General features: G+C 40.9%; 1 protein-coding gene across 1 annotated transcript in view; it reads left to right on the top strand.

Annotated features, from left to right (window-relative positions):
* LOC121864676 (protein turtle homolog A-like) overlaps positions 1 to 24,949 on the top strand; it is a 94,182-nt gene that overhangs the window by 67,455 nt on the left and 1,778 nt on the right. The window contains exons 2-14 of the mRNA XM_042363827.1: positions 1,395 to 1,527; positions 4,140 to 4,345; positions 5,937 to 6,053; positions 10,326 to 10,529; positions 10,990 to 11,147; positions 12,294 to 12,438; positions 14,865 to 14,995; positions 17,271 to 17,430; positions 18,315 to 18,423; positions 18,729 to 18,913; positions 21,526 to 21,721; positions 22,300 to 22,628; positions 23,853 to 23,941. Of these exons, the coding sequence (XP_042219761.1) occupies positions 1,395 to 1,527; positions 4,140 to 4,345; positions 5,937 to 6,053; positions 10,326 to 10,529; positions 10,990 to 11,147; positions 12,294 to 12,438; positions 14,865 to 14,995; positions 17,271 to 17,430; positions 18,315 to 18,423; positions 18,729 to 18,913; positions 21,526 to 21,721; positions 22,300 to 22,628; positions 23,853 to 23,941 (2,162 nt within the window). The remainder of the gene's footprint in view (positions 1 to 1,394; positions 1,528 to 4,139; positions 4,346 to 5,936; positions 6,054 to 10,325; positions 10,530 to 10,989; positions 11,148 to 12,293; positions 12,439 to 14,864; positions 14,996 to 17,270; positions 17,431 to 18,314; positions 18,424 to 18,728; positions 18,914 to 21,525; positions 21,722 to 22,299; positions 22,629 to 23,852; positions 23,942 to 24,949) is intronic.

The following is a 24,949-nucleotide window of genomic DNA, read 5'->3' as shown; positions in this document are numbered from 1 at the left end:
TCCTTACTCATTCCTTTCAGACTTCAACCAGCACCCCTCGTATCTCTCTCTCTCTCTCTCTCTCTCTCTCTCTCTCTCTCTCTCTCTCTCTCTCTCTCTCTTTCTCTTTCTCTTTCGTCTTTCTTTGATTCGGAAACGATGGGGAAGAAAATGGCGTCAATATTGCACTATGACTCAACCAAAAGTAATCAGAATATAAGGTACAAATCCTATATTTCTGAACAATATTTTTTACACTTAGCCAATTGTCCAAGACTCTTATATAATTTTTTGTATGAGTGTTCAAGAACGTATTAATTTTCGCTCGAGTCTCGGTTTAATTGTGTCGCCATTTTGGTTGCCATAGCCTTTAGTGATCTAATTTAACCTTTTGTTATTCCTTCAGCTAAGGAGGTAAAAAATTAACACATGAATTTTTGAGATTTTTTTTTGTCGTGTCATAAGTGAGGTAATTAGTTCAGTTCGTACATCTTGAGGTAGTGGGAAAAATTTTAACTCACGAATCTTTGAGAATTCCTTTTTTTTGCATTGACGCTTAAGTGGGCCAATTAGTCCCGTTCTTACATCTCCAGTTAATAGGAAAAACTTAACGTACGAACTTATTAAGACCCATTTTTTGTTTCTTGGTTAAAGTGAACGAATTAATGAGGTTTTTACGTCTTCGGGTAATGGGGGGGGGCGAGAGGAGAAAAATTTCAAGTTTACGAGCCTTTGAGACTCTATCTTTGTATCGTAGCTTAAGTGAAATTATTAGATGATAATTTACCTAACCAAATAGAGAGAAAAAAGTTACGATACAAACTTTTAAGAATTTAGTTACACTTAGATTAGGTTAGGTTAGGGTAGGGTAGGTTAGGTTGGGTTGGGTTGGGTTAGGAAATATTTTACACCTTGAAGTAATATTAAGTTAATCTCTCAAGTATGACCAGCTTAAGCAAAATTGAAATAAGATGTTGATGTTATTACTATGAAGATCCATTAAAACTTGCGATACTTGGATCATCTGTTGCACCAGATTACCTTACTCGTTGGTTTTTAATTAAGCTGGCATCTAAGGCGTATGTTAACTCCTGTAATTAGTTGCTGCTGCTCTTAGTTTGTTAAAAATTGTGTGTGTGTGTGTGTGTGTGTGTGTGTGTGTGTGTGTTAATTGGAAGCTTACTCAATATGTCTCCTCCTCCTCCTCCTCCTCCTCCTCCTCCTCCTCCTCCTCATCATCATCATCATCATCATCATCATCATCATCATCATCATCATCATCATCATCATCATCATCATCATCATCATCATCATCATCATCACTTATATCACTCAACTGCTAATTTTTATATTTTTTACTCTGATCTTTTCTTATCTCGTGGGATCCACTATAAGGTCAGTCTCCTCCCCTACAGGTCCCCTGACGGAGGTGAGGGCGGTGGAGGGCGGTCGGGTCCTGCTTCCCTGTAACATGGAACCTCCCTTGGCCAATGACTCGACCCACCTGGTGCTCTTCTACCACGGCGACGTCGGTACACCCATCTACAGGTGAGGGTGGCACAAGGCACAGGTAGAGAGAGAGATGATGATACATACATAAATACATACATACATACATACATACATACATACATACATACATACATACATAATAATAATAATGGTTGCCCCTCGTGTAACGAGGATTGCCGGCCCTAGGGCCACCTAGGCGTGAATTTGTTTAAGGTGTAGAAGCAGTTGCCAACACAACAACCACACCCTAAGTTAACGAATTTCATGACCCAGTGTCAAGGAATAGTCCAAGAAGACCGGACAACTCGCCAACTGCACTGGCTAACCATTACCCCAAAACACGATCTGCAAATCGATTAACATCTAGGTTCCCAATTACTGCTGGGCAAATGGCGTAAAGAAACTTGCCCTTAGCCCTTAATTTCACCCTGCTTGGGGATCGAACCTAGGTCCGATCACTTGCAAGGCAAGCATGCTGACCATCATACCACAGACATACATACATACATACTTGGGTAGACAATACAAAAGTACATTATATACCGAGGTAGGTATAGAGTCTGAAGTACGAATAATTAATCTCCTTTATACAGGTATCAGAACATATGGATAGAGTCACCTTAGTAAAGTAAAAGGCATCACTTTATAAAGGTACAATTACTACTGTATGTAAATTAGATGTTCACTTATACAGTGCTACTCATGAAGAGGTTTTTCTATGCATAACTAATTTCTACTCTATAAGATTACAGCTGCTAATTTAAATATATAAACTGGTACATATATAATTATTTATCTAGACATAGGTGTTTCCTATAACCATATATAGGTATTGTTTTATATAGGAATTATTGATCGATAAGAATAGGATAATAGATTCCCGGACGCCCTATTGACCCACAAAGGATGTTAGATAAAGAATGGGAGGCATAGAAGAAACAGAATAAAGATGGTAATAACAATAATCCATGATAAACGCCCAACAAAAATAAACTGGTGTATTTATCGAGAAACGTACGAAGTAGATAAAGTTATTAAAATTACGGGTGGAAATTATGATCGGTTTCTGATAATGTTTACGGAAGGGTTTTGAGAAAGAATGAGGATTATAAAAGTGAATAAAGGAGGTAATAAGAAACCAGGATAAACGTCTAGTAAAGAGAAAATATACTGAAAAAATATATAAAAAAAATAGGTAAAATAGAAACTAGAATTATGATAATGATTAAGAAAAGTTTATGAATATGAGAGACAGAGAGGAAGGAAAATAAATGAGGTAAAATAACAAACAAAGATAAACAAAGAAAGGTTTACAAATGAGAGAAAACAAAAGAATATAATAGAGAAAATATAATCGCATTCTGACGATGTTTTGAAAACGCCAAACAACTATAAACAAACGAATGAGAGGAAATAAAGAAATGAAAGATAATTAAATATAATTCCTCTTTGGTAATGTTAAAAAAAAGAATATGGAAATGAAATATATAGAATAAATTAGGGAATAAAACAATTGATAAAAATCCAACAAAATTAACACAAACTCTTAATAATGAACAAGAAATTTAAAAGATTGAAGAAGAAAAAAAAACTTGGTTCGTATTCTGGAAACTGTTTTTTATGCATTTTTAGAACACCATTTTAGCAGCCTCGAAATCTTTTGCTAATTAAACTCACTCAGAGATGAATGCTTCCGTTTTTTTACCTAGGTGTTTTTTTTTCGTGTTTTGCAGTTAGGTGAAGTATCCTTAATGTTCGTTTTTTATTTTAGTTTTTTTTTTTAGAATTTTGCAAATGTTTATATGTGATGTTTTTTCCACGTTACTACTAATGTTTATTGTTTTAGATTTACATAGGTGAAGTGTCTTTGTTATTATTATTATTATTATTATTATTATTATTATTATTATTATTATTATTATTATTATTATCATTATTATTATTATTATTATTATTATTATTATTATTATTATTATTATTATTATTATTATTATTATTATTATTATTGTTATTATTATTATTATTATTATTATTATTATTATTATTATTATTATTATTATTATTGTTATTATTATTATTATTTTGGAGAATTTTACAAATGTTTGTTTCTTTGCTTTTTATTCTCTTTTCCTTTATTTTTATGTAGTTTATAAATTGTGTTTGTCTGTTACTTACCTGAATATACATACATACATACATACATACATACATACATACATACATACATACATACATGCACACACACACACGAGAGTTTGATGGTCTTTTCTTCCCCATTAAGGTAGAAATTGAAGTCTTAAAATAGCAAAAAATAATCATACCGTAAACGAGTGTTACTTGGGACCGTAAAAGGCTGGGCGAACGTTCGTCTGATGTTACCTTCCTCAGGGTGTCCTTTTGATGCCCTTTTAGTGTCCTTGTGAAGTCCTTATTGTCAGTGTCTCTCTCAATGCCTCTACCTTCGTTTATCCTCACCATAGAAGAAATCAACCCCTGATATAGCTCTCTCTCTCTCTCTGTGCACCCGGAGTGTGATCCTGGTGAGAGATAACCATTTAATACTGTAAGATCCGACTAAGTATTTTCCCCCGCACTGAACAAGAGAAAAATCTCCAAATAACTTCTTTTTCCCTCCTCTCACTCAACAGTTTAGACTCCCGGAGTGTGAGCCTCGAACAAGCCAGCCATTGGGCGGATGATGACCTGGGTGGTCGTGCTTATATGAGACTGGAGAAAAGCCTTCGAGGATTACTACTGGAAGAGGTGCAGCTGAAGGACGAGGGAGAATACCGATGTCGAGTTGACTTCCTAGAATCCCCCACTAGGAACCTGAGAGTGAGACTACAAGTCATAGGTAAGATTTTTTTTTTCTGGTGTCTCTTGGGATACAAACTCCAGTAACCCGGGGTTTTGGTGGAGTCCTCTAGTCTTACATCAAGAAGGGAGACTTTAGCATCATATTCCAGGTCATAGGTGAGTCTCTTCTGCAGGTCTTCACCCACCAGGAGCTTCCGGGCTCTGTGGGTAAGTCCTCACGCTTTGTCATTAAGAGTTTCAAGACTCGAAATTCAGGTCCCAGATCCTAGGTAACAGGTCAGTGTCTCGTCGGCAGGTCCTTCCCTAAGATCCTTCAAGACCAGACTTCAGATTACATGGGTGTGTCCTCAAAGTCCCCCTCCCCTCCCTTCCCCTCCCCTTCCCACCCCTTCCCTTCCCCCCCCTCTATAATAGGACGGTATAACCAAGATGTAATGTGTCGCTGTTTGTAACCTCGTCTATAAGGTTCACGTCAGATAGTTTGCAAGGAGGCGGTAGGAAGGTGAGGGGAAGAGATGGGAAGAGAAGGGGGTAAGGGGAAGGTGACGGGGAGGTGAAGGGGAGGTGAGGAGGGGATGTGAAGAGATGGTGAGGACAGGAGGTAACGGGAAAGTGAAGGGAAAGGTGAAGGGGGGAGGTAAGGGGAAGGTGAGGAGGGAAGATGAGGATGGGAAGTAAGGGGAAGGAGAGGAGGAAAGGTGGGGGTAAAGTGAGGAGGGAAAGGTGGGGAGGTGAGAGGAAGGTGAAAAGGGGAGGTGTGGGCAAGAGGAGGGGAGCTGAGCAGGGGAAGAAAGGTGATACCCAACAGTTTTTTCCTCTATAATATTCCGTCATTCAAGGCGGCCATTTTTCTTAACTCGCTCCATTAATTCACAAAATTTGTTCACCGTCGACGTCAGCCCCAATGCACCATTTTTTACCTGTAAAATGTCTTAGGTGTTCATATTCTCACTCGGACATTTTCCCTGTTATAAATTTTAATACCATAAATACAGTATTATTTTTATCTTACGAATATTAAATAATCTCAGTACAATATTTTACTGTACTTAATGTGCAGTATCCTCAGTATAGAATCTTGTCTCAATATATGTTTATCTTGGCTTCAACATTTTACTTTAATAAATAATCGCATGTTTATTTTTCCTTGATAAATGTTGAAATCTATACTAAAGCAATTGGTCATAGTCAGTGTTAGTATCCTCACCCAACCCTGAATAAATTTAAATGCTTATTTATAAAAAAAAGTAGTAGTTTTGTTTATTATTTTTCCCTAGTTTGGTACGGTAATTAATTTAACCCCTTGAGTACAGTGGCTTGATGCTTTTAATACGGTGTCTTAATTCCTTGAGTACTATGACTTAACCCCTTGAGTACTATGACTTAACTCCTTGAATACGATAACTTAGCCTCTTCAGTACGATGATTTAACCAATTGAGGGATTAAGTCACCATCATCATCATCATCATCATCATCAACATCATAATCATCATCATCATCATCATCATCATTATTATTATTATTATTATTATTATTATTATTATTATTATTATTATTATTATTATTATTATTATTATTATTATTATTATTATTATTATTATTATTATTATTATTATCTCTCCCACAGTCCCCCCTCGGACACTCGCCATCACCACTGACCACTTCCGCGAACCCAGCGTTAAGGGGCTGGCTGGACCTTTCCCGGAGGGGGCCGAGGTCACGTTATCCTGCCAGGTCATAGGAGGTCAGTTATCCTGTCACGATGTGTTATCCTGGTTGAGTTGCCCCCCCCCAGCTGATGTGCTATCTTATCAGGTGTTTGGTTATCTTATCAGCTGATATGTTATCTTATCAGCTGTTCGGTTATCTTATTAATTGGTGAGTTATCTTAATAGTTGATAAGTTATCTTGACAGCAATCAGGGAGTGAGTTATCTTAATTCATCACTCACTCACGGAGAAACACATTTACCTCGTGTTTGTTCTTGCGTCTCTTACTTTCATTTCCTTTATTATCGTCTGTTTTTTTTATTTCCTATTATATTTGGCTTCTTTTTTTTAGTTCTCTTTACTCCAAGTTCTTACATTTACTTTTTTTTAATTCTCTTCTTTCATTCCGTCTTCCTTACCTCTTTTCCGTCTTCTCTCCCTCTTCTTCTTTCTCCTCTCCCTCTTCCTTCGTCCACTTCCCCTCTCATCTTTCCCTTTCATTTTTCTCTCTTTCATTTCCTTCTCTTCTTCTACATCCCCTCTTCCTCTTTTCCTCTCTCCTTTTCACCTCTCAACTTCCTCTCCCTCTTATCTCCCTCTCACTTCCCCTTCCCTCTCAACTTCCTCTCCTTCTCACTTCCTTTTTCCTCTAACCTTCCTCTTCCTCTCATCTCCTTCTCATCTCACTCTCCCTTTCTCTTCCTTCTCCCTCCCACCACCTTCTCCCTCCCTCTCCCACCTTCCCCCCCTCTCCCTCTCCCCTTCCTCCCTTCCCTCACTATGATCTCGATATCCGTGAACAGATTCGTTTGATGTTCGAAGCTTAGTGGAAAGGAGAGAGAGAGAGAGAGAGAGAGAGAGAGAGAGAGAGAGAGAGAGGTAAGGGGAGGGACAGAGGAGTGAGGGAAGGTGGAGAGGCGGTGGAAGAAGGAGAGAGAGGGACAGAGGGGAGGAGAGGAAGACAGAAGAGAGAGGAGAGACAGAGGGGAGGAAGAAGGAATAGCTCCCCAGGATACATGACCCTGATAGCCTTCTCCTTAAGTTCCACACAATTTGATCCTGTGAGAGAAAGAGACAGACAGACAGACAGAGACAGGCAGACAGACAGAGAGACAGACAGAGACAGACAGACAGACAGACAGAGACAGACAGACAGACAGAAACAGACAGACAGACAGACAGACAGAGACAGAGACAGGCAGACAGACCGAGAGACAGACAGACAGACAGAGACAGACAGACAGACAGACAGAGAGAGGCAGACAGACAGTTGCAAACAGACAGACAGACAGACAGAGATAGATTTATAAAAGGCTGTATGAATAACCTAATTAGTTGAGAGATTAGATAGATAGAATGATTAATAGGCTGTCTATTGATTATATGAATAGGTAGTTGAGTGAGAGAGAGAGAGAGAGAGAGAGAGAGAGAGAGAGAGAGAGAGAGAGAGAGAGAGATACATACATAAACTTTCCACTACAATAATAAACACAGAAAATACAACACAGTCCACAACAATTTAAACAATGAGTTACTTAATGCACAGAGGCAGAACATACCATACAGAAAACTCAGATCAAATAACATTGATTCCAAATGGATAATTAATTATTTAAAGAATATTTTTGGACAAAGGAAGGCTATAGGTAGGAGAATATATCTTGGTGAAGTTTACCTACGAGATTATTATAAGGTATGATTGGCCAGTAGGGTTAAGACCGAGATAAGAAAAGCAAAGAGGATTAATGAACTGAAGGTAGCAAGGGAGGCGAAGTCAGACCCCAAGGGATTCTTCCAAAGTATCAAACTAAAACACGAGACAAGATTGGACCAATACAGTCAGATACCGGTGAGCTAGCAGATAACTATGGAGAAATGAGCAATAATCTGAACAGATATTTTTCAACAGTTTTCACCACCGAAAATTTAAACATGATACCCGAGGCACCGACTATATACAGAGATAGTGAAGAAAATAAATTAAGCGAGATAGTAGTGACTTGTAACGGTGTTAGTAAGCAAGTAGACAAACTAAAGCCTAATAATTCACCTGGTCCCGAGGAGATATTTGCCAGAGTATTAAAGAAATGTAAGGAATAACTTAGTCTGCGGGTATAGCACCAGATTTGTGGAGGATAGCGAATGTTATACCGATTTTCAACAAGAGAGATAGATCACTATCCTCTAACTACCGTCCAATCAGTTTAACATCAATTGTAGGCAATTTGCTGGAAGCAATCATTTCAAACTCTATTCAAAATCACCTGGAGAAGCACAAGTTGATCAATGATTCCCAACATGTCTTCACAAGTGGGCGTTCATGTCTGACCAATCTATTAACATTCTTTTCAGCTGTTTTCGAATCAGTGGACGACAGGCACGACTATGATATGGTATGTCTCGACTTTAACAAAGCCTTCGACAGAGTCCCCCACGAAAGACTAATACGAAAAGTGGAAGCTCATGGCATTGGAGGAGATATTTTAAATTGGATTAGGGCGTGGTTACAGGACAGGAAACAGCGAGTAAGCATTAACGGCACTAATTCCGATTGGGGTAGCGTCACTAATGGAGTACCCCAAGGCTCAGTTCTTGAACCATTATTATTTATTATATCCATAAATGACATAGATATAGACGTAGACAGCAACATAAGTAAATTTGCTGACGACACTAAAATAGGGTGTGTAATTAAATCTAATGAGGACTCTGCAAAACTATAAACTATAGGAATATCTAAACAAATTTTTCGAATGGTCTGAAAAATGGCAGATGAAATTTAATGTGGACAAAAACTATAAAAATCCGGGTTTGAGGATCTGCCCTGTGTGTGTGTAATAATAATAATAATAATAATAAATGGTTTATTAATAGAGTTGCAGCCGGTGGATGAAAATATACAGACTGACATTTGATTTAGACATAATGATATAATATGCATTGAATACATTTACAGGGCTGTACAGTACATAAATCAGGAGTTGTTTATTATTTTAACAATAGACGGGATGGTGCTATTCTTATATCTATCGGTGCGGGCTCTTATGGGCTGAATTTTGTTGTAGTGGCAGACTGAGCGAAGTGGGTTGGGGGCTGCCGGTGGCAGGAGGTGGCGATGACGCGGGTGGTGCATTAGTTGGCTGCCAAACCTTTCCAGTGCTTGGTGGTGGAGGTCACTGAGGGATGTCATTTCCAGGATAGAGGGAGCGTTGGTGTAGCCGGAGTATTCTGCGCCGAGCATGATTCTGCAGGCCCTTTTCTGTACCTTCTCTAGCTGACGTTGTTGGGTGGAGTGGAGAGAAGACGACCAGGCTGGTGACGCATACGTTAGTTTGGGGAGAATAAAGGCGTTGTAGATGGTCCTCAGCTCTGGCGTGTGTGTGTGTGTGTGTGTGTGTGTGTGTGTGTGTGTGTGTGTGTGTGTTTGTGTGTGTGTGTGTGTGTGTAGAGTGAGGGACACATATAACACTATTAAAGTGTACATGCTACGACATACACACACAGCATTAAGTAATTCCTTTAGTCACAGATTCCAAGCTCGGCACACAGGCTGAGTTTATAGTTACAAAGGAGATCCCAACTTTGATTTTTAGAGCATAAGGGGAGGAAAGGGCATCTCTCTCTCTCTCTCTCTCTCTCTCTCTCTCTCTCTCTCTCATCTTCCCTTCTCAGCTTTCCTCGTCTCAACCCTATCCATTTTCTCTCTTCTCTCCTTTTTTCTTCTCCCTTCTCTCCTCTCATTCTCTCTCCCTACTCTCCTTTTTCACCTCTTCTCCCTTCACACCTCTTCTCCCCACTTTTATTTCTTTTACCCCTCCTTCCATCTTTTTTCCTCCTCTCCCCTTTCTTCCTTTTCCCTCCGTATTTACCTACTCTCTCCCCTCTTTTTTCCTACTCTCACGTTCATCCTTTCCTTCGTATCTTCTGTTCATTATATAATTATCTCTCGTATTTTCTGTTTTTTTTCGTTTTGTTGATTTTTATTCCTTTTTTTTTACCTTTGTTACTGTTATTCACGTATCATTCTTCTATTCGAATCATATTTCTTTTGTTTGTTTGTTTATTATTGACGTTTACTCTTCACTGCTCCCGTTTTCCTCGTTTCTTGTTGTTTGTTCGTGTGTCCCCTTTTGTTATTCCTTATTTATTGTATTACTCATGTTTCCCGTTTTATAATATGTGTGTGTGTGTGTGTGTGTGTGTGTGTGTGTGTGTGTGTGTGTGTGTGTGTGTGTGTGTGTGTCCCTAACTTTTAGCCTCCGATTAATGATCACCTTCCCATGACCTTTTCAACCCATGTGTTTCAGGTCACCCTCGACCTCAGGTGGCATGGTGGCACGAGGGGTCACTCCTAGACGACGTGAGCGAGGTCATGACGGGTCAGGTCACCAGGAACGCCCTCTCGCTGCCTCCGCTGACCCGAAGTGACCTCAACAAGACCTTAACGTGTCAAGCCGCGAACTCTGACCTCACCATACCCCTGTCAGAGGCTGTCACGATAGACATGAAGTGTAAGTATTGACCTGTATGGTGACGTCATTGATAGACCTGCAGGTGACGCTAGGAGTATGTTGGTGCCGTTAAGGAAGGTGACAGACAGACAGACAGACAGACAGACAGACAGACAGACAGACAGACAGACACGCAGGCAGCAGGAAATGAAAGAGGAGGAGGAGGAGAAGATGGGTCAGGAGGAGATAGAGGGGAAGGAGGAGGAGGAGGAAGAGGAGGAGGAAGGGAATTAGGAAGATGAGGGGGGGGGTGAATTGGGTCAGGAAGACAGACAGATATATGAAACGACAGATAGGCAGATATACAACCAAAGAGATAGACAGGAAGATAGACAGATACAGAAGTATACAAACAGACACACACAGACAATCAAAAAATAAATAAAATAAAAATAAAAAATCTCTCCAATATCTCTCAGTATCTCTCTCACCTTTACTCACCTGTATCTCCCCTTAACAGACCCTCCCACGTCAGTTCGGCTGGTGGCGGGGTCAGAAGGTCAGGTTACGTTGACGGAGGGCGTAGGGCGAGCTTTGACCTGCGAGGGGAGAGGAGCTCGTCCTCCCGCACGCCTTCAGTGGTGGAAGAATGGCTCCCCCCTCGGCCATACCACCATGGTGAGTCCTACTGCTGTACTGTATGTGTTGTGTGTGAGAGAGAGAGAGAGTAAAATTAGGAAAAGGAAGAAAGTTAGAAAGAGAGTTGAAATGCAAAGGCAGAGATGGAGGGAGAGAGAGACAGAAGTAGAGAAAGAGAAAGAAGACAGGGAGGTGGATATAAAAGGAAAAAAAGAGAGATGAAAATAAATCCTTCTTCATTTCACCCCGCCCCCTTCCCCCGGGATCACCAGGTGCAGCAAGCTATCCAAAATTCATGTTTTTGTCCAGTACCTGACCTCCCAAACCTTTAGGTCCCTCCTTCCACAACTGACCCCTAACTAATTTACTTAAGTGAAACATGTACTTAACCTCGGCAACTCTCGAGTCTTTGATATTAAAAGACGCCATTATGAAGGGTGAATATTTTATGGTATTTGTTGTAATCTTCATCCCATTGTTAGAAAAGATTTGTGTCAGTAAATTGTGTTTTATGTTTGAGGTAAGTTTTTGTTGGGAAGGTGGAGGTGGGTATTGGTGGTGGGTGGAGCTGGGTGGTGATGGTGGGTCTTAGGGGTGATTGTTGGTGGTAGTAGTAGGTAGTGGGTGGTGGTGGTAGTGAGTGATGGTTGTGGTGGTGGTGTTACAGGGGATGGAGGTGATTGATGGAGGCGGAGGCAGAAATACAGCCGAGTGGAGTTAGGGGTGGAGTCTAAGGTGGACAAGAGCGTGAAAGAGGTGGAAGGGGAGGTGGATGAAATTACCTGGAGGTGGAAGTGAAGGTGCTAGAGGAGGAGGAGGAAATGGAGTTGTATCAGCAGGAAGTGAAAGAAGAGGAGGAGGAGAGGGAGAAGGAGGAGATGGGTTAGGAAGAAATGGAGGAGGAAGAGGATCAGGAAAAGGAGATGGGCCAGGAGGAGATGGAGGGGGAGAATATGGGGTCAGGAAAAGGAGATGGGCCAGGAGGAGATGGAGGGGGAGAATATGGGGTCAGGAGTAGGAAGAAATTGATCAGGAGGAGATGGAGGAGGAGACGGAAGAGATGGATCAAGAGGGGAAGAGATGGATCAAGAGGAGATGGAGGAGGAGGAGGAGACGGAAGAGATGGATCAAGAGGAGATGGAGGAGGAGATCATACTAACAGACATCTGGCCTCTCTCTTTTCAGGTGGAGATCGAGGGGGAGGTGTCACGCTCCACCTTGACCTTGACTCCAGACTCGGGAGACAACGGGTCACTGCTCACCTGTCGAGGGTTCAGCCCTGGCCTTCCCGATCTTGTCCTTGAGAACTCCACCAAGATCACCGTGCTCTGTAAGTAGCTCTATGTGGTCTCTAAGTAGCTCTGTGGGCTCTGTAAGTAGCTCTATGTGGTTTGTAAGTAGCTCTGTGTGGTTTGTAAGTAGCTCTGTATGGTCTTTAATTAGCGCTATGTGATCTCTAAGTAGCTCTGTTTTCTCTGTAAGTAGCTGTGTGCTCTATAAGTAGCTCTGTGTTCTCTGTAAGTAGCTCTGTGTGCTCTATAAGTAACTCTGTGTTTTCTGAAAGTAGTTCAGTGTGCTCTATAAGTAGCTCTGTGTTCTCTGTAAGTAGCTGTGTGCTCTATAAGTAGCTCTGTGTTCACTGTAAGTAGCTCTGTGTTCTCTGTAAGTAGCTCTGTGTGGTCTGTAAGTAGCTCTGTATTCTCTGTAAGTAGCTCTGTGATCTCAGTAAGTAGCTCGGTGTTCTCTGTAAGTAGCTGTATGTGTTCTGTAAGTAGCTCTGTGTTCACTGTAAGTAGCTCTGTGTTCACTGTAAGTAGCTCTGTGATCTCTGTAAGTAGCTCCATGTGCTCTGTAAGTAGCTCTATGTGTTCTGTAAGTACCTCTGTGTTCTAAATAATAATAATAATAATATAATAATAATAATAATAATAATAATAATAATAATAATAATAATAAGCGGTTTATTAATAGAGTTGCAGTCGGTGGCTGAAAATATACAAACTTACATGTGATTTAGACATAATGATATGCGTCGAATACATTTACCGGGCTGTGCAGTACATAAATCAGGAGTTGTTTATTATTTTAACAATAGATGGGATGGTGCTATTCTTATATCTGTCGGTGCAGGCTCTTATGGGCTGAATTTTGTTGTAGTGGCGGACTGCTCTGTGTAGCTCTGTGTTCTCTGTAAGAAACTGTATGTGTTCTGTAAGTAGCTCTGTGTTCTCTGTAAGTAGCTCTGTATTCTCTAAGTAGCTCTGTGTTCTCTGTATGTAGCTATGTGTCTGTATGCTCTATAAGTAGCTGTATCTGCTCTATTAGTGTCTCTCTCTGCTTTATAAGTAGGTATATGTACTCTGTAAGTGGCACTCTCTACCCTGTATATAACCCATAGCTCTATGTGCTCTGTACCTGGATATTTCTGCTCTGTGTAAGCTTTTCAGTGCCTGTGTAAGTCGTTATCTGTGCTATGTAAATATAAACTTTTATGTATACTGTATACTATTCATGCAAACAGTACATACAGTATACAGTAGGTATACCACTTTATAACTAGTATCACGTTTCCTTAGGTTGCTATGCACATATTATATCTATAGCTATGCACCGAAGATTGCTATGCACTCCTTCAACTCTTAGAAATACCTTCACAAAGCCTGTAGTTTGCTATACACATCAAATATATACTTACAAATGCTCTGTAAATATATATACTGCACTTAACTATCCCTGCAAGTCTTTAGTATTTATACCTACTCTGCAAATTGCTATACAGTATTTGTACCTGCTCTGCAAATTGCTATACCGGTTCTGTAGATACTCAGAAGAAGGTGTAATTATAACGATTGATAATAAATAACGAGAAGAAGAAGAAGAAGGATGAAAACAGATATTAATAAACTCAAATAAAATAAATAAAAATATTTACTTCATTCCAAATAAGAGATGGAAGTGACTTAAAATAAATGAATAAAAGTTAATATGAATAAATAATGATATAGAATTTGATGAAAATATAGATAGGTAATAAAACTTATACATAATTCAATAAGAAATTATAAAAAGAAACACAAAGAAAAATAACAAATAGAAGAAAAAACCGAAAACGTAAAAAAATATTGGTCTAACATCCCAAAATAAGAGAAAAAATAACATTAAAAAATAAATCAAGAGTAAATTTGAAATAAAGAAGATAATTGAATTGTTTCTGTTTTTTTTTTATCCAACTTCAAAAGACCAAAACAAACAAGGTTGAGGATGAAAGTAAATTTGAATGTTTGTTACTTTTTGGTCGTTCTGTTAACCAATTTATGAATCAGTTAATGGAGCTCTGGCATTTAAAGGTGATAATTCTCTCTCTCTCTCTCTCTCTCTCTCTCTCTCTCTCTCTCTCTCTCTCTTTCGTATTTTTCTTTTAATAATGATGCTTCGTATTCCAGTTTCCATTCAGTGTTTATTATTATTATTATTATTATTATTATTATTATTATTATTATTATTATTATTATTATTATTATTTATTTCCTTGAGTCTAAATTTTATCCTTTCTGTCACTGTATATAATAAATGCTCTCTATCCTGAGGTCAGAAATCCCATGAATAAAATTAAACTCTGATATATTCCCAAAGTTCTTTAAGCTTTCTGTCTCGCTGAGTCTTCAAGTTCCTTCATTTCTCGTCCTCCATGTCTCAATGTCTTACTCAAGTCGTCGGTTATAAGTCATCCTTGTCCTCTTTCTTCTCCTCCTCCAGATAAGCCTCAGTTGGTGTTGCAGCTCGATCCTCACCTGGATTTGGAAGACGTTGAGGAAGGTGATGATGTGATCTTCAGGTGTTTGGTGAGCGCGAACCCTGCCGTCACGGGTGTCCAATGGGCCCACAACGTGAGTAGAGAGAGTAAATAATAAAACGAGAGATAGAAATTGAGTGAGTAGGTGAGGACGAGAGAGAGAGAGAGAGAGAGAGAGATGACGAGAGAGAGAGTGAGTAGGTGAGGAAGAGAGAGAGAGAGAGAGAGAGAGAGAGACCCTTACCTCCACTACCCTAACAGTTACCCGTGTACACATATCTACATTTCCGAGGTTTTCCTATATTTGTGACTTTTGGCTTCCAGCTTTTAACAACAAGCAAATAGAGAGAGGGCTTGATGTGTCAGCCAGTCCCTGAAGCCTTGGCCATCGTCACATGCCAACCCCAGCTTTCCCCATTCTATCCATGCTCAACCTCCCCTATTTCTCCCTAAGCTTACTTTTGCCTCACGTTAACCCCAGCCTTCCTCAGACTTAACCTAACCTAACCGAAACATCACCTCTAAACCTCCAATAATCTCCTAACATGACCTAAACTCACCCCAAATTCCAAAACCGTATCTCTAACCCTTCTCAAACAACACACTCCAATCTCGAAGCTACCCATAACGCACTCCAACTCTCTCCAAACATCCCCCCCTACCTCACTCCAACCTTCAAAATCCCAAATTCTCCTAAATCGTCCCTCCAACCCTCCCTAAACCTCACTCCAATATCACCCCAATTTCAAGTCACCCCTCCAACCTTCCTCAAACTTCACCTTCAAACATCGCAAACCTTCTAGACTTCACCTCAACCTCCCAAGCCTCTCAGAATTCACCTCCATCATCCCAAACCTCACCTCCAACCTCCCAAACCTCCCAGACTTCACCCCCAACCATTCCAAAAACTGGACGAGCCAACCCCATCCAACAAGATAGTGGTGATCATATAACAGGTGTTGACACAGTGAGAGGGGAGGCCGAGAGCAAAGACTCAGGGAAACATGGTGTGAACTGAGAGAAAGAGAGAGAGAGAGAGAGAGAGAGAGAGAGAGTGAAGGAGGGAGAGAACGAGAGAGAATAAAAAAAGAGAAAAAAGAGAGAAAAAAAGAGATAGAGATAGGCCCACATCAAGCAGTAAGTGGTTGTTAACGTGTTGAAGAGAGCGGAAGGAGGTAAAAATTATACGCATGACAATACACACTCGGCGGGGGAGAGAAAATTACTGTTTTTGTCTCTATGTTAATTTGTCGGCGTGAAGGAGAGATCCTGTGGGTGTTACGAGACTCCCAGCGGTGTGTTACAAGACGGTAGCTTACTTTATGTCTATTTCATTATATAATTATTATTGTAATTGTTGTTATTGATAAGTCCCTCCAACTAACTCTACAACGTGTATCTGATGCTTATAAATGGCTTCCTTGGGCTATCGATGGGCATATGGACTTATTCTTTATCATTTTTCGTATACCTATAATATCGATGTATATTATTATATCTACACTGTCAATGTATATAGTTTGTATACCTGCACCGTTTGTATACCTGTACTGTTTATGTATCTGCTGGACCAGTGTGACCTTGTATGTTGATTTAATGAAAATACGTGTGTGTGTGTGTGTGTGTGTGTGTGTGTGTGTGTGTGTGTGTGTGTGTGTGTGTGTGTGTGTGTGTGTGTGTGTGTGTGTGTGTGTGTGTGTGTCCACGACGTTACTCACTGATATATCACGGACCTGGTCTCACACACGTAACCAGCCACACATACTAACTTAATTTAGTCAGCCCTACCCAATAACTCTGCCTTACCCTAACCAAATTTTACTAAAGCTAACATAGACTGACTTAACTCAAGGAAACACCATCTAGCCTTAATCTAACTGAAGCAACTTCTAACCAACCCTAACCTAATTTAGCCAAACTTAACGTAACCTATCCCTAACCTACTGTAGCTTAACGAAACCTGACCATAGCTAATTCATTATTTAACTTACGAGATAGAAAAGAAAACTATACTAACAACAATACCTAACCTAACCTAACCTCATCATCGACCTGTGACATGACCTTAAGTCCAGCAAAACCTGATCTTACTTGACCCTACCTTAAATATCTTCGACCTTATTCATAACTTCAACATAAAAAAAATATATATTCAAGAAAGAAAATAGCTATATATTCGTCATTCATCACCACCACAACTACTACCACTACAACTACCACCAAACCACCAATACTGCCACCAGCACTTCTACCACCACCCCTACCACCCCCATCACCACCACCACCACCCCTACCACCATCATCACCACCACCACCATCACCCCTACCACCACCACTACTACCCAGCTCTTGTCTTCTCTCCTCTACAGGGTGTTCCTCTTCAGAACAACTTGACTCAGGGTGTTCATGTGAGTTACGACACCTTGGTCCTCCAGGGCGTGACGAGAGCCTTCACGGGCACCTACACCTGCGCCGCTGCCAACCCGGAGGGGGCACGCACTTCTGACGCCCTCCAGATAGCTGTTAAGTGTGAGTGTATCCTGTCAAGACCCTTCGTATATTTCTCTGACAGTTTAAGATGTTCTCCTCCAACACTCTCAATATACTCCTCCAACACCCTCAATATACTCCTCCAACACCCTCAATATACTCCTCCAACACCCTTAATATACTCCTCTAACACCCTCAATATACTCCTCCAACACCCTTAATATACTCCTCCAACACTCTCAATATACTCCTCCAACACCCTTAATATACTCCTCCAACACCCTTAATATACACTTAATATAACACTCCACCTGGCCGTCAAATGCGAGTATCCTCCTACAAAAGCCTTCAAAACCTCCCAACAGTCTTTAGCTTCCTACAACTCCCTCCAAACAGCCTATAACTCTCCAAAGGCTTCTTCAACATCTTTCTTCACTCCCAAACTTTTCCATCTCTTTACAATTTCCCCTACAAAAAGTTTCAACGCGTTCTATTTTTAGTTTCAATTTGTGGTATTTTCTTTATCTCTTCCGGTTCCTATTTCCTTTTTTACTTTCTATTAATCTCCCAATTTTAGGTATTTCCCTATTGTCATTCCTATTATGTTATCACTTATTATTCTACTTCCTATTTGCTAAGTTTTTCACCCCTTGTTAATCACCCTATTATTACCCCCTATTACTGTTTCATTATCAGTGCTCTTCTCTTTCAATCTCCTCCCTATTACTGTAGCTAAATTCTCCCCTATTATCCTCCCTATTTAAGTTCTCACCGTATTAATTTACCTATTATATATTCCCTATTGATATTAAACCAATTAGTTTCATAACAGGTCTTCCCTTTCTTCTCGCATCCATTAATAGGAGTGTTCCCTATTAATTTCTCCCCTAACTAATCTCCCCCTTCCCCCACTCCCCCCACAGTCCCCCCTACGTGCGCCGAAGGTCAGCAGACTGTGTACGGCGCGGCCAGGCACGAGCAACTACACGTACCCTGCCACGTGCAGTCGTACCCCGAACCCATCTCATTCAGGTGAGTCAAGTTGTCTGCCACGGGAGAGAGAGATGGAGGGAGAGAGAGATGGAGGGAGAGAGAGATGGATGAGTGGAGGAAGGGATAGTGAGAGTAACGGAAGAATGGATGAATAGAGAGAGTGAGAGAAAGTGAAGAATGGATAGAGGGAGAGAGGGAAGAAGCATGCTATCATTCAAAACAGATAGAATGACGGGAGGTAAACAACAGGTTATAAGCATACATAAACAAAGACGATCCTAACAAGACGAATGAATGAAGAGAGACAAGATCACAACATATCTATAACAAATGTCTTCTCACAGGTGGGCGGTGAACACATCAACAGGTGTGGTGGACGTGGCTCTCAACCTCTCCAGCAGCAGCGGGAACAAATCCACTGTCCGCTACACCCCGCAGACTCACCATGACTTCGGCCACCTGCTGTGTTGGGCCCAGAACGACATCGGCTCTCAGCAGGACCCTTGTGTCTTCCACGTTATACCCGCAGGTGAGTTGTCTCTCGTGTCTTATACGAAGTGTCGACTGCTGGTAAGAGGAAGAATAAATTTGTTTGTTCACTAAGTGGAGAGAGAGGGGAAGAGGACCCTAGAAGGAGGTACAGTCACCCACAAAAGTCCTGTCTCCTCTCCTGCTGTTCACGAACCCCGAGATTTAGACTCGTGAACGGGGTGCTGGTGGTAGAGTGGTACCGCTCTTGTCTTCGCAAGCGAGATGTCACGGGTTCGATTCCCGGGCCGGTGGAAGTTGTTTGGACATACTTCCTAACCCCCATTAGCCCCTGTTCACCTAGCAGTAAAGTAGGTACCTGGTGTAAACCGAAAGTTGCGAATTCGTATTCAGGGACAAGTTGTTGGAGCTTCCAATAACTTGATGACATAAACCATTGACTCTCCAGGCTTCTATGCCCTTGACTCTTCAGGCTTCTACGCCCTTAACTCATGAGACATAAAGGCAAGCATGAACTTAGCATGCTTCCCTGTTGGGCACTGTAAACGCTTTTGCGCTTCACCTTGCACAAGGCTGTAGGGGAGTGCCCAATAAATAATAAAAAACAAAAAATAGACTCATGAACCTGAAGCAGTAGACACTGATACATTATTCTGTCCACAAATGCTTCGGCTTCACGAGTCTGAATCTCGGGGTTCGTGGTTCAGGAGGAGAAGCGACAGGACTTTTGTGGGTGACTGTACAGTAAATCGTGCATGGTGCTGGTACAGAATCTATTGTTTGTGGTATGAGTCTTAAGCCCGTACTATTGAACAACATCTTCCCTTGAAGAGGGTCGTCGTGTTTCAACCCGAGTCTTAAACTAAATGATTCCTGAAGGACACCGCAGTACAGTACTTAACGGGGTGGTGTGGCGGTAAAATTAACTAATTCCAATATTATAAATTAATGTTATTGGAATTAGTTAATTTTAACGCCACACCACCCCGTTAAGTACTGTACCTCGGTGTCCCTCAGGACTCATTTAGTTTAAAACTCGGGTTGAAACACAATGACCCTCTTCAATGGAAGATGTTGTTTAATAATACGGTCTTAAGCGTTTACAATATCTCTCTCTCTCTCTCTCTCTCTCTCTCTCTCTCTCTCTCCACCCAACTGAACTATCAGTAAATAAATTTTAAAGCCCCAACAGGGTGTATACCACTTAAAGTTGTGCTATCTATCTGTCTGCCTGTCTGTCTGTCTGTCTGTCTGTCTGTCTGTCTATGTATATAACTATATTATGCTAGTCTAAACGAAGAGGTAAGCCGATAAATGGAAATATACAAGTATTTAATTACAGCGCCACCCCCCGCCCGCCCCCCCCCCAAGCTGGTGTTCAGGTCACCACACGTCTCTGTAGTTACTCTCAGCTGCCCTCAGGCTTACAGTGACCATGTGATGATACTTCCGTTTCGACAATAGGGCTAACACTGTTCAAGTAACATCATGCCAAATTTGAGAGTTGCGTAAACAGCTTTAAAGGTGCGTACATTAAGGGAAGAATGTTACGAAGTCCCATCGACGCCACAACAACCCGACGCCATTAAACTTGTCACCCGATATATTAAGACTCCTATCGATTTAATGATTGTCTTCTGGCACCTCAGCCTACACTATCATTATTTCCTTTATCACCAACATTAACCAAACTTTGTCACCTTTGCACTAGCACTTTTTAAAATTGATATGTATCGTTGCATAGTTTCTCTACAGGATGATGTAACACATTCATCAACATTAAACACGGGCATTGTTTGTGTAATGTAAACATTTTGCATCACCTGAGCCCTTACTTGTTCTTTTACCTTCATCTATATACCTATTGCTGTACCTGTCTGTGTACCAGTACTTGTAACTGTACCTGTATTTGTATCAGTATTTGTACCTGTACCTGTTTTGTACCAGTACTTGTATCTGTACTGTCTGTACTTGTACATACCACTACTTTTACCTGTACCTGTGCTTTACTCGTATATCTGTACCTGTACTATATATGTGTACCTGTACGTATAAAGTCATATCCCAAGTAATAGCTAGCGATAAATTAAATCATCCACACCTACAGAGTTCTGCTACACCTTCCCCTTGAAGGTCGACCTCCAGCTGAGTGCAAAAGCGTACCCAAGTAAAACTTAAACTCGGGCTTGCAGATGTAGGGTAATATTTTGTTTACTATCGTGTGAACGCATGAACCTTTTTTTCCACAGGGTTCTGAAGCGTTTTCATTGCGTTTTCTCTGGTGTTTTCGTTTTGTGTGTGTTTTTAAGTTTGTTGTTTCTGTTTGATATATATTTTGTTATACAATTTGCTTTTGTGTTTGTATTTGTGAGTTCTATTTTTTGTGACCTCTTTAGTTTGTTTCCGATATACATTCTGGTGGCGGGTCCAGAGTTAGGTGCGTTGTGTGTTTAGTTTCCGTTTGGAGTTTATTCTTTTAAGAGCTTCTGTTTGTTTTTTTCATTCTCACGCGTTTCGTTGATAGATGAACAGAAAATTACCAGATAGACAGATAGATAACACAGTCATATTTAACAGACATCTTTCTCACCCACAACAAGACAAAGAGATAACACAAACAGATTTTTTAACAGATTTCTTTCTCCTCCACAGCCAAGCCAGAGTCTGTAACGGAATGTCGAGCAGAGAGGAACGCGACTATGCCAGCTACGTATGTGGTGATGACGTGTCTGCCAGGGTGGGACGGCGGGCTGAACCAAACCTTTACCCTGGAGGTCCGTCAGGCAGCCAAGGAAGAGGTGTTGGAGGCCTTCCGTCATGCACCAGACCCTCTCTTCATCATCACAGGGTAAGTATGTGGGAGAACGTGAGAGTTGGTGAGTGTCTTTCAGCCTCCAGTAAGTGTTTTCTTGATTCGTCTTTCTTTGCTTTCATTTCTTTTGTATATTTTTATCTCTCTCTCTCTCTCTCTCTCTCTCTCTCTCTCTCTCTCTCTCTCTCTCTCTCTCTCTCTTCCATGATTCTTTTCTTCCGCAGCCACGTGTTTTCTTCCTTATCTTCCTCCCCTTTTCTCTATCGCCTATTAACCCATTAATTCTCACTTTACTTCTAACACACATAGTTCATCACCATTACCCATTATTTCTTCCAGTATTCTGTTACCCATTTTCCTCCCATTCATTACACGGCTATTTCCTCCCCATTACAGTCTGAAGGTGGGCGAGGAGTACCTTCTTACGGTCACAATAGCCTATTTACCCATTACCTTATTACATTTTTTACCTATTACACTTCAATTTTCCTCCCCATTAGCAGATTGAAAGTGTGTGTGAAGTTCCTATTCACGGTCTGAGTAGCCTATTTACTACCCATTACCTCCCATTAATTTTTTTACCCATCACACGCCCATTTTCTCCCCATTAACAGACTGAAAGTGGGCGTGGAATATCTACTGACGGTGACAGCGGCCAATTCCCGTGGCTCTAGTCCCCCGTTGACCATCACCTACACTGCCAGCGCCGCCTCTGCTGATAAGGTCGTCTCTCCTCACGCCCACAACGCCTTACTATCCATCACGCCCTTCCTGGTGCTGCTGGTGGGCGTCCTGGTGGCGGTGTCGGCTTGTGTGGGCGTGGGCGTGATCCTGGCCAAGAGACAGAGGCGGAGGAAGAGCGGCGCCAAGATACTCTATGCTGGGCCTCTTAAGGACGGCCAGGAGAACCATGATGTCCACACCATTGTCTGTGTTAATAGAGGTAAGGTCTGGCTGTCTGTCTGTCTGTCTGTCTCTGTCTGTCTGTCTGTCTGTCTGTTTGTATATGTTAGTGTGTCTGTGTCTGTCTGTCTGTCTGTCTGTCTGTCTGTCTGTTAGTCTGTATGCCCCTTAGTATGTCTGTCTGTCTGTCTGTCTGTCTGTCTGTCTGTCTGTCTGTCTTCCTGTTTGTAAACTTTTTCACTCCTGTTAATTCCTTCCTTCCTTCCTTCCTTCCTTCCTTCCTTCCTTCCTTCCTTCCTTCCTTCCTTCCTTCCTTCCTTCCTTCCTTCCTTCAATATTAAGAAAGAGGTTGCGAGAGAGGGTAGACATAAGCTCCTGAGATGAATTTGTAAAGAGACATCTGTGTTATTAATGTCCACACCGGCGGCGGTGATGAGCCTCTGGCGAGATACAGACAGACAGACAGACAGACAGACAGACAGACAGACAGACAGACACATACATACATACATACATACATACATACATACATACATACATACATACATACATACATATATACATACATATATACATGCATACATACATACATACATACATACATACATACATACATACATACATACATACATACATACATACATACATACATGGATACATACATACATACATGAATGATAGATAGACAGATAGATACATACATACATACATACATACATACATACATACATACATACATACATACATACATACATGGATGATAGATAGATAGATAGATAGATAGATAGATAGATAGATAGATAGATTACAAAAGGCTGGTGGTACACACTTCCGGTATCTGCTCAGGGATACATATGCAGTATGTAGCACTTACCCCGTCTCTCTCTCTCTCTCATCTCCATCTCTTACCAACATCTATCAGCATCCCCTCTCACCACTCCCCCTCTCTCATATCCCCCACTCACCATCCCCTCTAACCACTCTACTATTCCGGAAGCCCTCTCATCGCCCCCTTCCACCACCATACTGTCACCATACCCCTCTCACCACTCCCTTCACAGCCCCCCCTCTCACCAAAGCCCAAAAGCCCTCTCACCAAAGCCCTCTCACCACTCCATAGCACTCCCTCTCACCAAAGCCCCCTCACCACTCCATAGCACTCCTTCTCACCAAAGCCCTCTCACCACTCCATAGCACTCCTTCTCACCAAAGCCCTCTCACCACACCATAGCGCTCCCTCTCACCAACCTCTCTCATCCTACAGAATGTGAAAAGGAAGAGTTAATGAAGAACTCGGTGTGCGGTGGTACAGTGGGAAGCTTTTACGTGAACCCGTCCACCCTCCTGAATAACGTAAGTACACTGGTTCGAACCCAAGATGAATTTTCATTTAGTATTTCACCTCAGTAAGGGTTTTTCCCTAGAGTTGAGTTCCCTTGGGGATTTTCCTTCCCATAATTCAACCTCAATGGGGATTTTTCTCATAAATTAATCTTTTTTGTGCAATTTTTGGGGGGTGGGATTTTTTGCTCTACTTTTAACCCGAGTAAATGTTTTCTTCCTCGAATTAAACTTTATTAGGGTTTGCGCTTAGAATTTAGTTCTCATGGAATTTTCTTCCCCAGAATTTATCCTTGCTGAGGATATTTTCACTTAGCCTTGGTAGGTACTTCTCCCTTTGAGTTCAACTATCTGAAGAATTTTTCCCTGGAATTTAATCCTACCAGGGAATTTTCTGAGGAAAGTTAACGCAGTTGGAATTCTCGTCTTGTATTTTGCTGTGGTAGGGATGTCCCTTAGGATTTATCCAGACAGGGATTTTCCCCTAAATTTAAACCCATTAACAAAGATATGATGCTGGAGTCGCGTCCTTTCTCTCCTTATTAAGGATTTTCTCCTAGAATTGGAATTTTTCCCAAGAAAAAAAAATTACCAAGAGAACTGGGCAGTCTTATTACACCAAGAGGATTTGTCTCCTCCAGCAGGGATTTTTATTTAAAAGGAAGCCGCAATTTTACTCAAGTAGAGATTTTCCCGTAACTCGATTATTAAGGCTTTTGGGGAATGGATTTTTCCCAAAAATTAAGACTTGTTTCTCCCCCAGTAGGAGTAAGTATAATTACCCAAGTGGCTTTACTTTAATTACCCTTCCGCCTGTGAAAATAATGCTTTACAAAGGTGTATATATATATATATATATATATATATATATATATATATATATATATATATATATATATATATATATATATATATATATATATATATATATATATGTGTGTGTGTGTGTGTGTGTGTGCGTGTGTTGATATACTGTATGTATTCATAGATGTCTATTGAAATATGTAAACATATGTTAGT

The sequence above is a fragment of the Homarus americanus genome, unplaced genomic scaffold (assembly GCF_018991925.1).
Source record: "Homarus americanus isolate GMGI-L3 unplaced genomic scaffold, GMGI_Hamer_2.0 scaffold57965, whole genome shotgun sequence".
Lineage (NCBI taxonomy): Eukaryota > Metazoa > Arthropoda > Malacostraca > Decapoda > Nephropidae > Homarus > Homarus americanus.
This window is presented reverse-complemented; position numbering and strand designations above follow the sequence as displayed.